At 35.2% G+C, this 16313-nt stretch overlaps 1 protein-coding gene across 7 annotated transcripts in view; it reads right to left on the minus strand.

Moving 5' to 3' along the window:
* Window positions 1–16313, minus strand: part of MYO3B (myosin IIIB) — a 207186-nt gene that overhangs the window by 109623 nt on the left and 81250 nt on the right. For all 7 annotated transcript variants that reach the window (XR_002001994.1, XR_002001995.1, XR_002001996.1 and 4 more), the window contains 6 exons: window positions 6368–6464; window positions 5286–5402; window positions 4337–4441; window positions 1666–1749; window positions 742–944; window positions 276–374 (listed from right to left, as the gene is read on the minus strand). Coding sequence is in view for 4 of the 7 variants with exons in the window: in XM_019007566.2 (XP_018863111.1) it covers window positions 276–374; window positions 742–944; window positions 1666–1749; window positions 4337–4441; window positions 5286–5402; window positions 6368–6464 (705 nt within the window). In the remaining 3 variants the exon portion in view is untranslated. The remainder of the gene's footprint in view (window positions 1–275; window positions 375–741; window positions 945–1665; window positions 1750–4336; window positions 4442–5285; window positions 5403–6367; window positions 6465–16313) is intronic.

The raw sequence follows: 16313 nt of genomic DNA on the forward strand, positions 1-16313 counted from the left end.
GAAATCATAAGGAGACTTGTCTGCATTTGAAAGTATGAAAAATATCTACATAATGAGCTTGGTTCTTCCTCCTCCTGTTTTAATAGTTCAACTTCTCAAACAAATGCAAATAATTTAATGCCTTAGTGTCCATCTTCTTCTCACCTTGGGAGGATTAAAAAAGATCCTTAAGGAATGGAGAAGGATTAAGAGAGATTTTAAGGCATCATACTGAAAGCAAGTGCTGATCAATAGCTAATTACAATGAGTAGTTAAAACAAGTGAGTGATAGTTACCTAGGAGGCTTTTTATCAGGAAGTCTGTATTCAGAAAGTTTCTTCTGATGATAAAGGCCAGCATATATATAATAAAATATATGGAAATTTTTTTCTCCCCTGGAAAAAAAAAAAGTATCCTTTTAAAGCACCTGCATTTATTCTTGTGGCATCTTGTACAATGAATGTAAAAGTAGTTCTTATTATGAGCTCACTGAAGCAAGGCACAGAAATCTCCCACTTGTTTTAAAAGTGTAGCATCTGCAGCTATGAAACACAGAAAACCCAGTAAACACAACATTTCCCCAAAGAATTTAGTGGCTCTGGCTTCCACTCCTATAGAACAGGACTACTGTTGTCATATCACTGTACAAAGGATTATTTTTTTAGCAGAAGACAGAAAAGTATCCAAACCACAGAATTTTTGATACTTAAATCAATTCAAACACTACGTAAATGCCATAGGACAGACAATTAATATACCTACACAGCCTGTTTTATGACCCTTGATTTTTCAAGTAGATATTCAGAAATCTTTGCCCCCATTACGGCTCCTGTAGGTGTAAACATCATTTCCAGATATTTTCCAAAGCGACTTGAGTTGTCATTGATGGCAGTGCAGGCATTTCCAAATGCTTCAACCAGAGGATTCACCTGAAGAATTTTCTCACGCAAAGCACGGTTATTGGCCTTGACAGAAGAGACAGAAATCAAAAGGATAATTAAAATAATATAATTCTTACCCCCAATCCAATTCTTGCTCCAGAAGCAAAGAATCCTTTTCTCCTGCTCGTATAGAATTAGGTACTGTGCTAACCTTTCTATTTATACAAGACATCAACAAACTGGTAAGAAAATTTCCCACAGGTAGCAAAATACAGAATGTTCTTTCTCTGCAATTGTTATACCTTTGATTGGTTTTGTAAGTACGGTAAGAATAGCAAAGCCACAGTAGACTAAAGATGTCTACTTAGGGTTAAGCTGGCATGGTTAATTTTCCTATTATTTTGTGCTAACAGCATTACTCATAGCACTTAATTGTGTAAGAGCTTCTAAGATCAGAGCCAAAGTAATATTTATTATTATTACACATTATACATTTATATATATTATACATTCCTTATTGTATTAATAAACAATGTTATATTTTATATGATAAACACTGTACATAACTACAGGTACTGAACACTCAGAATCTGGCATCTTTCCTTTAAAAAACTAGTAACTGGCTTGGTGTGAGTCATGCTCTTGCATCTTAATTCAATACTCTCACATGCATGATTACTATGTCCCTATATCAAGTGTGACAATTCACACGAACACCTTTAAACATTAAAGATTAAACAAAGTGAACATTGGGGTAGGGTTGGGAGGATTTCTTCATGATTTTACATAATTGGCTAGGAAATACCTTTCCCAAGAAGGTCAGATGTTGGACGATCAGATGGGCACTTTCTGTCTTTCCAGCACCACTTTCCCCACTGATGATAATGCACTGAACACACAAAACAAAATATTTAAGTGTATAGTTCATCACATGCTCGATTTCTGCTATTACTTTTCCTACCTGTTATTTCATGTTTAGTACCAAAACTACAGAATACTTTAAGGGTCAACTTCCTCCAGAAAGGAGAGATCAGCAAAGGCCCAGTGTAGTAATTTATTCCATAGATTACTAAAATGCATCTTGCAATGCCTGATCCCATGGTGCATGTGTGAAGCAGTGACTGAATTTTGAAGAGCTAGAACACATAAACAAGTGACCATGTCTGAGCTCACTGCACTGACTTCATATGAATTCACATGAATCACAGGGTACAGCTGTTTTTAACACACTGACCAAAAGTTTGTTCTGAAAAATAGTCTTTAACAATAGGTCCTGTGTAGAGAGGCTATTCTGCAGGTGATGCTGATATTCAAGCAAGAACAGAAAATTAGCACCGAAACATTTCAGCAAAATGAGCATCTGTTCACTGGGTGATTCTGGGAGGACATAGCCACCTTCTTCCTGCACAAGCAGTCCTTAACATGTGCTATTTCACAGGCTCTTCAAAAGGCTTCCAGACTCAAGAGACTACCTAGAATGGTCTGAATCACTTTCCTTCTCTCTGCTGTTATGCTTCATGGGCAACATGGAAGTTGAAAGCCAGTTCTCACCTGAACACTGAAGAATGCAGAACATAGAAAGTTTGAATTCTAACAGCATTTATTATTTACCCTTTTTTCTACATGTATTCTACAGACCACGAGTACAAATATTTTTCTACTTAAGGTACAGTATCAACTGACATATAATTAAAATGTCAACACTGAGCAGTTGCACAGGTTCACAGGTTTTTATGCAAACATCTGAAAATTATTTTCATCATACTGTGAATACACTAAATTCTTGGCTGGGAAAAGATACAAGGTCCTAAAATACTTGATGCAATAGCCCTTTGTATAGAACTGAGCTTTGTGAAAAGGTTTGAAAGATGCAGCAGTTATCTGGTGGTACTTTGTGGTGCCTGACAGCAGGTGCAGGGAACAACTCTACATAAATTACTACACTGAGCCTTTGCTGATCTCTCCTTTCAGAAGGGAGCTGACCCTTAAAATATTCTGTAGTTTTGGTGCAATATGACATTTGCAGCTCATTTATTTGCTTCCTGTCAGTTATTTTTTGCTATTGGAAATAGGTACCATGTTGATTACACTACCTAACTTAATTGCTTTTGTGTGACTAGGGAAGTCATGCACAACAGTTTACAGAGTTAAGGCCCATGAGTCCTTCTAGAACTGGTCAGAATTTGACTACTGCTTCAGGAGAAACAGTAGGCTGAAGTAAACTTTCAAGTTTCAGAGGAAAGAAGAAAAAAAAAAAAAAGAAGAGAAAGCTCAATTGATAAAACAAAGAGAATCAATACATTTTTCACATTTTTCAGTCTGGCTACAGTGCTTATCTGGTGCACCTTTATATATATAACATTGGCCAGGTAACAGATAAACAAGCTCCTGTAATACTTTGCAAACAGAAAAGAGGAAACTGAATTAGATCTGAATGAAGATTATTTCAGAAAGAGGTACAAAACATAATATTACAGATGCACAAAGTTAGCCTGACAAGCTGAAGTAATTATTAATCTTTTTCCTCAGATAACAAGTTCTCACATAAGTTAGTCTACATGAGTACTTGTTTTCTTTAATGCCTTCATCAAAGAACACGTAAGTCATTAAAGAAGTATTAACCACTTCCCAGGTCAGTGTACTTTCACATAATCAATAAAGCTCCTGTTTTCTTTCTCTTCAATGTCCCTTTTATTTATCTTATTTTCTTGGCATTTTCTGATTTAAGTATTTTTATTATTTTATTCTGTTTTTGTAACTTTAAGAAAACATTTTCTATTAACTATTGTGTAATGTGCAGGGTAAAATCAGGAGGATTTTATAAACAAGAATAATTATTAGCCTTCAATATTCATGTCCACACAGCACATCAAATTAGAAAGAGTATGAAGTTATAATCTTAAGAATGTAGTAAAATATTTTACAGCATGGTATTTTATTCTCATTAAAATCATTGCTATATAATTGGATTTTTGTCCTTATTACCTTTATAACAGACCCATACTTAATTTTTTTTACTAAAAATTTTACTAATGGTTCCTATTTTTTGTGACTTAGTGTTTTTTTGCAACAGAAAAGTGGTTCAAACTATGTTAATCTGGTATGGCATTGAAAACCCTCTATTTTACACAAGTGTACATTACTGAAATATCTAAGTCAAGACAGGCCTAGAATCAGTGTGCAGCACTACCTTGCTGCTGGAGTCAACAACCAGGATTTCACGAGTGTCCAGGGAACTATACTGGTCAGGTACCTCCATCATCTTATTTGACCTTTCAGTCTCTTTTGTAACACTATGTCCTCTTCAAAACTCCCAAATCTGATCAGATTTCTACTCTGGTTTTGTTGATTTAGGAATAAAAGGCTTAAAGAAAAAATACCCCAGAATACAACATAACAGAACATTATTCACAGCCCTGTAGCACAGTGGCAGTATGATTAATATACAACCTAAACCAAAATTAGCAGATTCTTACCTGATCCTTGCTGAATGTAACCATGCTTTGGTAGGCAGCATCTGCAGAGGCAAATATGTGGGGGGGGTTTGATGAACGCTTCACACCATGGTAAAGCTTGGAGAACTAAATTTAAAGAAATACACACAATAATCAAAATATGCAATTTAGCTACATAATTAAGAAAAGAAGACACTATCATCTGCCTGTTCAATAGAAAAAAGTTGACTGTTATACCACAGAACTTCCACTGAATCATCTAGAGCAGGAGCAGTAATTTTTGGCACTGCCCAATTTCCAGAATACAAATTACATCACCTAGAATGCATTCTGATGTTTCCTGCACAAGACAATGAAGAGAACTGTATCACAAGGAAGAGAATTTCAAACACAAGCCTTCAATCAAGGAAATAACCAATTTATACAAAAGAAACTTACAGTGAATCTGAATTCTGGCCCCCTATCTGAAGCCCTGATTTAAGCATCCATGATATTTCTAGCCTTCCAAGTTATTTCTAGTTCCACCTCTCTTCGTATTTGTAGGGAATTAAACTGGCCTTTATGTTTATAGCATTTTGTTTCTGTTAAGCCAGAACTAATGGCACAGGACATGTAATAACCCCCTGTCAGAGCAATTCTTTGGGAAGCAAAAACCCCAGGAGGTTCCTATAACCATCTTCGGTTTCGCAGAAGAAAGTCCTAAATGCTAGACAAGAGGCACAGATGTGCCTGGGGTAATCTCTGTTCCTCCAGAGGAATTTGTGCCATCAAGAAGTGAATGAAATCAAATGAAACCAAATTTAAGAAACAAAACAAAACAAAATAAATTTTTAGCCACATTGTTCTGGAAAAAGAAAAGGCTGAGGTTTAGTCTGTGCTCCTAACTTCCAGCATCACTTAAGTATTTTAGCTAGCAGTGTTAATTTAAAATTTAAAGCAACTTCCATCTTCAGCTTGGAATCTCTCTTACCTGGGGAGAATAAATGCTGAGATTCTGGAAGGGGTTCAAGGCTATTAAAATGTCTCCAACGTAAGTATAAATCTGTAAGTCCGCATAACGTTTTTGCAGTTGATGGATAATTGTATCCTGAGAAGATTACAGAAAGTTTTATAGTTATGCAGTATTTTCCCATTTAGGAAGATTTTTGTAAATATACTGAAAACACTGTTTAAGAAATATTATATATTATTATATTATATATATAATATTATATATATATATTATATTAATATATTATATATAATATATTCTCTATATATATTATATATTATTATATTATTGCAAGTGTTTCTAACTATACTTTAAATGCCAAACCCACAAAATCAAATATTTTTAAAATTCCTGCTGATGTCATAAAACTAAGTTAAATGGCAACTCCTAATTGCAAATTAGAATATTTTCTTATATCAGACTGAGAAGAAAATATTCTGAAGAGAAAATGGTGGTACACATTATTGCTACACTTCATAGTACATGTCCATTTAATTGTTTTTATTTGTCCATGAAACAAGAATAAAAATGTTTCAATTCAAGGATTAAATTTTAAGTAGTAGTAAAAGACTGTTTAAACAGGACACTAGCACAATTTAGTATTATGTCTTTTTCTTGCTGGCATGCAATTTAAGGATTATCAGCACCAAAATTTAGATACTCTGAAAATAGGTGATACAGTGAAATATAAAATTGATAGTTTCATTGCTTTTTATCAAGAACCAGTAGATAATACATTATTGTATATAAATCAATTATTTTAGGAAAAAATCACTTAAATCTATATCTTTATGACTACATATTTTAGGAAACTCACAAAAATAATTTAAACTAGCATCATTCATAATTAAATTTTTCCACATAATAGTATTCACTGCTACTTCTTTTATGCTACTGCATAGATTTATGAAGCGAGGGCAGCCGATCTGTCATGTGAGAATTCCTTTGCCTTGGTGAGACAAAATCATGCAAGAAGGAAATATTTTCATTCTGCTAAGAGATACCTAAAAGGTACAGTTGAGGTACAGTTGTCAGAAGCTTCTACTCAGACAGTACAGTACCTCATTGAGAACTTCCAGATTTACCAGATCGTCATCTAGAGAGTACTTGTCAGCTCTGTCCACATGGTAAGGTCTTCTAGTATGTATTCGTTCATGCCTGGAAGTTGTTAACAGAGCACCAGTATTATAAAAGTGTATTAGAGACAGCAAATATTAAGATGCAAAGGGAAGTCACAGGTGAATGTTTTTATCATGCAGAAATACAGACACACTCTCTGAAATGGGTAATTTTGCTTGAGATATCCTTTTATAAAAGCAATAGATAAGCTTGCTCTCCAGTGTACTACCTGTTTTCTCTTTCACAACATACAACCCTATCTATTTATCAATGCTCAGTGAATATTCACTGCTTACAGACTTACTACTGCTCACTCACACTCAGTAAACTAAACAGATTCTTCCTCTTTTCCCTTCCCTCCTTGCTCTAAGTTAATAAACTGCCACTCAGTTTAATTAAATGCTACCCCCACATGCCCAGCCATAGTACTGTCATCTAAAGAAGTTATAAGAAGCAGTAAGTAGTATAAAATCCTATTGTTACCTTGATGTATGCCGAAGTGCCTCCTCAGATGACCCTAGATGTGGCCTAAAACAACGTTTTTGAACCACAGCTGCCATCAGACTCTAAATTGTATGGATGTTCAGTCAGCTTGTCTCCAGAGATTTAAGCCACACAACAAGCAGCAGAGACACACTGTCACATAACCCCTTTATAATCAGATTATACTGAAGGAATCTTTGAAAATGCGGTGTATATGTTTCTAAACAACACATCATGTTGAAACGGGAACAAATTAAGAGGCTGAAACATGTCTTCCACAGAGGGTGTGAAATATGAATGCTGTAAGCGCAACTAGGCTTTTCTTTGCAACAAACATAATCAAAGCATAGTAGAAGGACACCCACCGAGATACAGTCTGCATCCTGCTGAGTAACATTTAGCATTGATCCTCAATGACAGTCCTTGACAGATTGTTTTTGCATTGGTTGCCATGTAGGAAAGTAAGAGTCACATGATCAAGCATCCCAAAACAAGACTAAATATTATATCAAGCACTAACAAAACAGTGCCGTAACTTAGCAGAAAACACTTGTTTATCTGTAATATTCAAAGTTCATATGAATATGTAGCAGGCTTCTTTAATCATACCTTCATATGCTTTTGTAATCCTATTTTAAAAATTAACATTGAGGCATTTGCATTTCCCCCCTTTATGTACACTTCTATATTTCAAGCTAATCAGCTTTCATTCAGTAAAGAGAATGTTTTCATATCCAAGAGCTATTACATCATCATCATCATCAGAACTCTTGCAAGGAAAGCCTCTCATAAAGAGGAAGGAGAAGAGTGTTAGTCATGAGTACAGCTTCCCTGATAACTGTGAATCACATAAAAATGATCATATTTTTCTTATGTCTATTTTTATTCCTTTTCCTCATTTCCTTTTGGCTACTCAATGAGTTTTAGAAAGCTATTCTTTAATGATTTATTTGAATTGTTGCAAATTGTTTTGTCATCTAGGAAATGAAACAATGGGAAGACAGCAGGTTTTGCTGACAGTCGCACTACACTCCCACAGACAGTAGTTTGCTTTATGTTGTACATATGAAGCAATGAAAGAAGGACACAAGAAGACAAATAAGAAGGTATGAAAGAATAATTGTTATAGTGGGTATTATTTCTCATGGGCAGCATGGTGACCATTTGAACTTGTTCAAAATTCCATTCAATAAATCTTCTGTTTCATGGTCTTCGATTAGGTATTGGGTTATGGGTCCTTTTTGGGTGGTTTTTTTTTGAGTCACTATATGCAAAAACATTACACTTTACTGACAAGCCAGATCTTCAAAGGAGTAAGAACGCATGATGTACTACTGGGGTTTTTAAGTGTTGTTTCCCTTTCACAAACCAGAATTCAACCTCTTATTTTATTTCATAGAAAAATACTGTTGTAAATAATGCAAATCATCCAGAGATGGGAGCATCCCTTGGTCTACAAATGAAGGAAATATTTTAATATTTGCTTTACTTCATGAAGATGTAACTAACAAAGCAATGGCTAGACATTTTAGCCAACATAACTTATCTGTGAAGCTTTTTCTTCCTGGAGTAAAAAATCATAGCCACAGTACTGAATTGCACCAAACTGCAAGTAGGGACACATCTACCGGAGGTGCAAGAAGGAGGGGGAAGAGGGCACATTCAAACCTAAGCATGTCTAATAGCAGAATGGCTTTGTAAACTAATCTATTATCTGACTGTGTATTAAACTCCTGCTGTTTGTTCCCCTTAAGTGATAAACAATTTTTTTTATTTATTGGAAAATATTCCTTTTAAGCCTATTTAAATAAATAAGTGGTCTTAGTTAAATATAAAGTAAATATAAGTGAAACATATATACCTTTGTACACATATTTTCCAGCACTTAACTCGTTTTCCTAAGTACATGATTAAGAAGAGGATATTAGGAGCATAACATCACATTAGCTTCAAATCTCCTGCTGGCCTCATCAGTTTTCTACTGACCCTATGTCCTCCAGTGCATTGATAGAATGGGAAGGAAAAATACAAACAGTAAACTTTAATTATTACCACAATTTTACATCAGGAATACAATCTGCTTTTAAAACATGTATTAAAAATTCTTAAAAGGCAGAAGGAAGCACTCTTAATTAGGGAAATAACTGTCAGTATATTTTTAGCATAAAAAGTAGAATTATCAGCCATTTTTTCAATTACCCTTCCTTTCTGGCAACATATAAGTAGTACAAACTCTAAGCAAAAGGAAAATCAAAGATGTTATGTTATCCTCCTTAAATTTACAGTGATTTTCTGATGCAATCCCTGCATAATGTAGTCTCTTCACAAAACAAAAGAACAGCCATAAAGGGTGCAAAGGGCCAGTCATTCGAGGTGTCTAACTTCATTTTAGAATCACAGGATGGTTTGGGTGAGAAGGGACCTGAAGAGCACCATTAGATTAATTCCAGAAATCTAGTGATGAGCACTGTCTGTTGAAAAAGGCTCTATACTCCAAAGTACCCTCCTGATAGCATTTTATCAGGCAGGAATAGCTGGAAGGGACAGTTTTCTTAGATTTTGTAGGAGCAGCAAAAGGCAAGAAGCGTTTTTCCCCCGAGAGAACCATTTAATGAAAAGGCAGGAAACATTCATTTGTTCTACTGGTGGTAAAGATACAGTTTGAAAGAAACTAACGAGTTATAGTAATAAAGGTGCACTCTAAATAGCTATACACTCCTATATCCTGCTATCAAGGGATGGGGAAAGAAAAGCTACATGGACCACACAGACTTCTAGATCAAAAAGTCATTTTGCTAGCAGGTCCTACCTGAGCAACAAAGCAACACAGACCAAGAATTTTTGACTTCATTAGGAAGCTTCTTCTCTAATCTCTCTCTCCTCCACCCCAAACATCTTTAGGGCCTTCCAAGAGGCCTTTACTTTGCCCTGTTGGTACAGCTAAGCATTTTTGTTTACTGTTTGTTTGTTTCTAGGATTCACAAAGGCACAATGGTTGCTGTACTTGGTCTTCTTTACATTATTGCAAATTTTAAAATTAATTAATGAGATTTACAAGAAGAATACTCAACACAATGAGAAAGAAAAAAGGCGAGAGTGTGACACTGCCACACAGAGATACACAGCCCATTTCCCATGCATTACAAAGACCTAATTTTGCTCCTTTACATCAAGTTTCAGCCTGAAGTAATTTATTGAAGCAAGGTCATAAGAGAAATACTGATACAGCCTTAATTACAATATAAATGCTATAGCTATAGTTTGCATCCTCCAGTAAAAACACATGTACTATACTCAGAACAGGATCACTTTTGGGGGCCACAGTAGCTTTGAGATTAAAACAAATATATATGAAAGGGGGAAAAAAAGAATTTTAAACTAATTTGCCTAGTATTCTTATAGAAGAAGGCTGGAAGAATTACCTTAAATTATATTCTGTATAGCAGCAGAGAACTATTTCTGGTTCTGGTTCTGTTATTATCTCTGAGTCCAAAGAAAATTACTGGCTGGATGCAATGAAGTTCCCTGTGGTTAATTGCTTTCAAATCTAAATCTGAACTGGCAGAGAAGCTTAATATCTGGTAGTAAGAATCATTTCCTTGGATGGACTGCTGCTGTAATAATCCAGCTGGTTCATGAAAAGGGGGAAGCTGCCAAGACATGGTACTGTCATTTTAATACCTGACAAGGTAGCCTGAACATTCCTACCCTTCTCAAACTATTAAATGCTCTTTTCTTTATTCCCCCCGCCTTTTCTGTTTTTTCCCCAAGCTTCTCCAAGTTTGATTCTTCCTGGTGTACAGATTTGCCTTTTATCCTTCAAAATAAGCAAGCTTTCACAAGTGTCTTCCCCCATTGCAGAAACAACCTTGGAAATGGCGACCAGCCGTAGCACACTGACCCAGCATCACCCAAACGTGTAAACTCTGAGCTCTTTACTAATAGTCTACCTTAAACTACTTTAAAACCATATTCATGCAAGTGCTGAAGTTTTTTCATTCTTTTAAAAACTGAAACCAGAGCTTAGTAGATATTTTCTGATTCCTATGAAGAAGCCTATTTACAGACAGGAGCATAAGATACCTATTCTGTAGGAAAACATCCAAGAGGAGAATGAGCCATGTCTGGTGCTGGCATCTTCAAACCTGATAATTGGGAAGCTGCCACTTTGGATCATAAAACCCAAACTATTCAATGCTTGACCAACATTAACTTTAAAAATCAAATCATTATGTAACTTTTACACTGGGAGTTATTAGGTTATTGAGGAAATACAGAAGACCCTGGTTTTTCTCAACTTCACCTCCAGTGACATTTGATTGACAGAGCTAACTAATTAAATGTAGATGTCAACTGGTGATTATTAATACAGATTAATCTACTACAATTCAAACTGGTGCTCCACATTATCTCCTCTGAAGGAAGATCCAAATGCTACACAGAAGCCCACAATATCTAAAATTCTGAAAGACAGCTTCAAAGAATATTACCAAGAGCAAAATTTCTAGAATGCATTCTGTAAAGACTCCTCTTCCGTCTTCAGTTCTAAGCTTTTAATCAGGTATTTTCCTCCTTGATATTCTGGTTCTCCACCACAGTAAAAAGGCAGTTAATAGATCTATTACTACATTTGAATTTCTCCATCTCACATGCTGTTATGACATTTCTTTTTTAGATTTTCTCCTACACATTATTCTGTATAGAGCAATCTGCTATTTTAAGAGACTGAGCACAAGTAGGTAATGCCTTAATTGTTCTCCATTCAAATGAGAAAAGAAAAAACCAGAACATATTAATTTCACTTCCTTTTGCTGATGGTCAGTACATTTCAAGGCCTTCAATTAAAGATTTAAAATTCTACAGTTTTCCATTAGCTCTACTCACAAGTCATGAAAGTTGTTTCGGGGTTTTTTGTTTTTTTTTTTTATGGAATAAAATGGAAGGCTTACTTTTTTTTTGAGAAAAGTTTTCCTAAAGGATGCAAGATTTTATCATCATAATTTATGCAAGGAAGGGCCAGGACAATGGACAGAACCAGGGTATTAAATGAGTTTCCCTTTTACATATCTCCAAGACAAGCTCTGTTGTATTTTTGAACATTATTTATGGAACTTGGTATAATTTCTAGCTTAAAAGGCTTTGAAAGTTTTTACGTCTGTTTTTCAACACTGAAGCAGCTGCTGGCTTTGGCAACTTGAAATAAAATTCTGACAAGGACAAAAATATGGTGTTAATATTTGATGTTTATAAACAAACATCAGAGAATATACACACTTTTTCCAGTGCATTTTGCCAGTGTTGACAGCACAAAGAGTCATTTAAAATTTTTAGCAATATTAGGAAATACACTAAATCTCTTCTGACTTTCTCCTTAATCAGGCTGGTTATCAGCCTGTATGTTGGAATCTCTTGTACTATGAATCAAAAAAGCAACCAACCACACAAATAAGTTCAAGAGATCAAAAGGTGTATTTGGAAAGTGAGCAGCTCTCTCATAACCTCCCTTAATGGATTATCAAACACACTCAAACATTATTTAATAAAAATATAATCATCACAAAGAAAATGTTAACTGACAATTAATAATAGCCATAATTTGTAACATATCTTTGCCTAGAGCCTTCCCAAAGCATTCCCCAGACTCTAGGGCAGGAAGAATAAAAATAAAACTGCTGGAGCTAAAGCTCCAGGCATTATACATGTTTCTCTTCATTACCAAGTTTACAGTGACTTAACAGTACAGTAGAGTACAGCTTTATAGAACAAGATGAAGTTCTTGCCCCAGCAAACTCTTTCTCATAGGTATTACATATTAAGTAAAACTATTAATAGCCATTTTGTAAATGAAAGGAACAGAGAAATAGTGAGGGCAAGTGACAGAACAGAGATTACATAGCAAATCAGAGTGAGAATAAGGAACAGAACACAACCCCCTACTATGCTTTTGCATTAAATTCAGAGGGTGCTTAAATATTCTTGGTATTTTACTGACAAGCAATCATACAAATCTTCATCTTGAGGAACCCATCCCTGAAATATATCAAGTTTATGGTAAGCTTGACTTGTGTACCCTTTTTACTTAGAGAATACATTATTAGTCACACTCAGACACACCAAGTCTATCAACACTCAATTATTATTTTTGTAACAAAAACATTTTTATAGTTCTGCTTTTCATTCCTGACCAATGTTTGCTTACTCTGTTGGCACACCTTGCTGTAACTTAGATTCCTTCTTTTTTCCTCTGTTCTCCAATTTTATGCTACATGAGGTACAAGTCTTTAGGTATTAATGACATTTCTTGTCTTCACAATGTTACTAGGAGTAAGGACACTATTTGAACAACCATCCTGCAGTATTTGTGTGACTATAGAAATGGAAAGTAAAATTTAAAAAAAGGAAAAATAGGAAAAAAGTGAGTGAGATCCTGTGAAAGCATCCTCTCTGATTTTAAGAAATACTTCCTACCTAGAGACAGTTATATATTTATAGGAATAAGACTGCTGTGACTCCCAAGAAGAACTAGAAATCAGTATCCATGTGTTAAAAAGGAATTCTGTACTTGACTTTAGAATAGATGAGGAAGAAAAATTCAGCATGGCTGGAATGAATACATGTGAAGTAATCTTCTGGTGTACTAAGCTGTATTTTTTAAGGATTGAAGAACTTTTATAAAAATAGAACTAGTGGACTACTTAGCACTGAATAAATTTTTTAGAATTAAACTTCATATAGTTGTTACTATGTCAAAGCTGTTAATGGAAAGTGTATTGATGCAAATTAGCAATTATATTTTGTTATTGCTAGAAAATACACACAGTCAAATGATAGCTTATAAAAGGGATATGGATAAGAAAGATAATACCCAGAGCTCATCCTTACACAGCTGTGACATTAGACTTTCTCACCAAGTTTTTCCTCATGAGAGTGTAAGACATAGGCAATGCAGGAGTGGAGTGCTAATGCTGAAATGCCAAAACACGAGAATTTTAGCGTAAAAGATGCCAACAGATGAAAAAAAGAATCTTCTTCCTCAATACAAGTGTGGAAAGAGGGGTATTTTGGCTTTGTTTTCTGAAAACACCTATTTGCATAAGAATAGAAGATATCTGAATCTCACCAATGAAAATAATTTAGGAAAAACAAGAAGTTTTGAAGAGTATATTTTTCAGTAAAAAAGCAGGATGAATTGTTAATATTATTTTTAATTTTAGAAGTGGTCTTTTACTAGCATAAACATTTTCTTTTTACAATTAATTTTTATCCTAAAGGAAATCAGAACATAAAATTCTCTAGTAAGCTGCTTCATGGAAAAGTAACAGCAGTATGTTCATCAGAACAAGCTGATGATAGAAGAAATGTACTGAAGTTAAGCCTAGCTATACTGCACACAAAGAAGCTGATAAAAGAAGAATGAAAGAAACTAAAATATGGTGATGCTTCAATTTGTGACTCCTAGAGTCCTAGAGGCCAACCTAGATGATCCTACCAAAATGGGCCAGCCTGTTTCTTTCTACCACTCTCCTGCTAATTCCTGGTCATGTGAAGCATTTCCTTCACTTCAGCTATCACCTGGAGCACATCTCTGCAATCACTAACAGAGTAGAAAGTTATCTCTGTTTCTGCTGGTTTACTTTTTTTCTCTCACTGTAGAAGTTCAAGCTCAGGAGGCTTTTGACAATCCCTGAAGCTGTAATAAAAACAGCATCATGAGTTTGTTCCTGGGAGTTGAGAGAAAATGGGAGAAAGAAGCCAGTTCTCTCCTTTTCACTACCAATGCCCTGCTAGATCAGCTCTCCATGTCTCTCCTTCACACACTCCAAGTCATTAGTACTGACCTTCAAGTCTGCAGGCTTGCTCTCAGGTACAATGACCTGAAGTGAAGTACCAAAATAGGCAAACTGGCATGGCTCCACTGGAAAGAGAATCCTATTTAAAACCCCACAGGCACCGAGTCAGTACGGAATCAAAAGACACAAATCTGAAGCACTGTCCTAGAAGACTTTCATATGAGACAAAACACAGATACCTCCTGATCAGCTGTTAACACCAGCAACTCCCTGGGCTCCCTCAAAGAAGAAGTGTTGTTAACATAAGCATACTAATGATTTACCAGTTTCTGGAAATTTTCAGCCTGTTCTCTGAGAACATTTTCTCCTACTTAATCTTTTAAATGATTTATCTGTAATGTTGCTATACTCTTAAAAATGGGCATCTATTTTTCTTTATTTCTGAACATCAGGAAATTAACATAGATTTCATTGTAACTGTCATGGGCACATCAATAAACAGAAAAAGCATGCACCATATTCAATGTTGTCATAGAAATGTTTTAACTAACATGGATTTGAATTTGCCTTATTTACTTTGAAGTGGTGACTATACATTCAGATGACTTCTACAGATCCTTATAGATGAATGCCAGTAAATTTTTTACAGGACCATCTGGTCATATGTTCTTCTTCATGTAAAATTTTGTATTGAAAATTATGTTGTAGATGCATTACAGAGGTTTTAAAGGCTTTTAATTGGTAACAATTTTTCTAGAGGGTACAATATTACAGAGCCAAGTTTTTTACTGTTATGAGGCTATGTCAATCCTCTGGGGAAAATTATAATTAGATGCTCTTGGTGGTTGTTTCTTTTGTAATAATCTTATGTTTCTAGTCCAGTATTAACTGTCTGGCCCACAGACTTAATATTTTGCAGGGATGTACTTTTGCTATGTCATTAAAGTTTGTACCAATTTGATCAACTTTAAAATCTTTAGAATAACTTTCTGAACCATATGTTGTAGATTTCAGAGGTGAACTGTAAGTAGATTTTTATCCTCACTAAGCATGCTCTCAACTCTGATCACAGTGGGCTGGTGCTTCACAGAAGAAGTAAGGCTACCATAGCAAAATGGTAAAACAATCAGAAAGATTTTTTGTATGAAAATAAAATATTTAAGCTGGGTTAGGTGGCTGGACAGACAAGGAATTAAACTCACTTTGATGAGCACTGATTCATACTAGGGTGCTGGGAAGCAAAATCCTTCTTACAGTTCAGTCATATCTAAGGTGCAGAAGTCTGTCACTGCATACCTAGTTAATACATGAAAAGACTTGAGGAAAGAAGTGCTGTCGTGGTCTTGATTCTTTGTCACTCCACATTATGGAGCTCAATCTCAGAAGAATGTATTGAAATACCATGACAAATCCATTTCAGAGCTCCTCTTAGCACAAGGATCATTTCACTCTGTCTATACATGCAATCAGGTCAGCAGTTGGAAAAATTCTTATACCTCTTGGGCAAGCTGTGCCATAGCTGTAGGCAATGTGATCTGTGAGGTGCTATACAGGGAAGGAATCTTAGGAAACTAGAGAACTAGTAACTGCTACTGCTACTGACATAACTTCTACC

This window comes from Parus major, chromosome 7, assembly GCF_001522545.3.
Source record: "Parus major isolate Abel chromosome 7, Parus_major1.1, whole genome shotgun sequence".
NCBI classification, from domain to species: Eukaryota; Metazoa; Chordata; class Aves; order Passeriformes; family Paridae; genus Parus; species Parus major.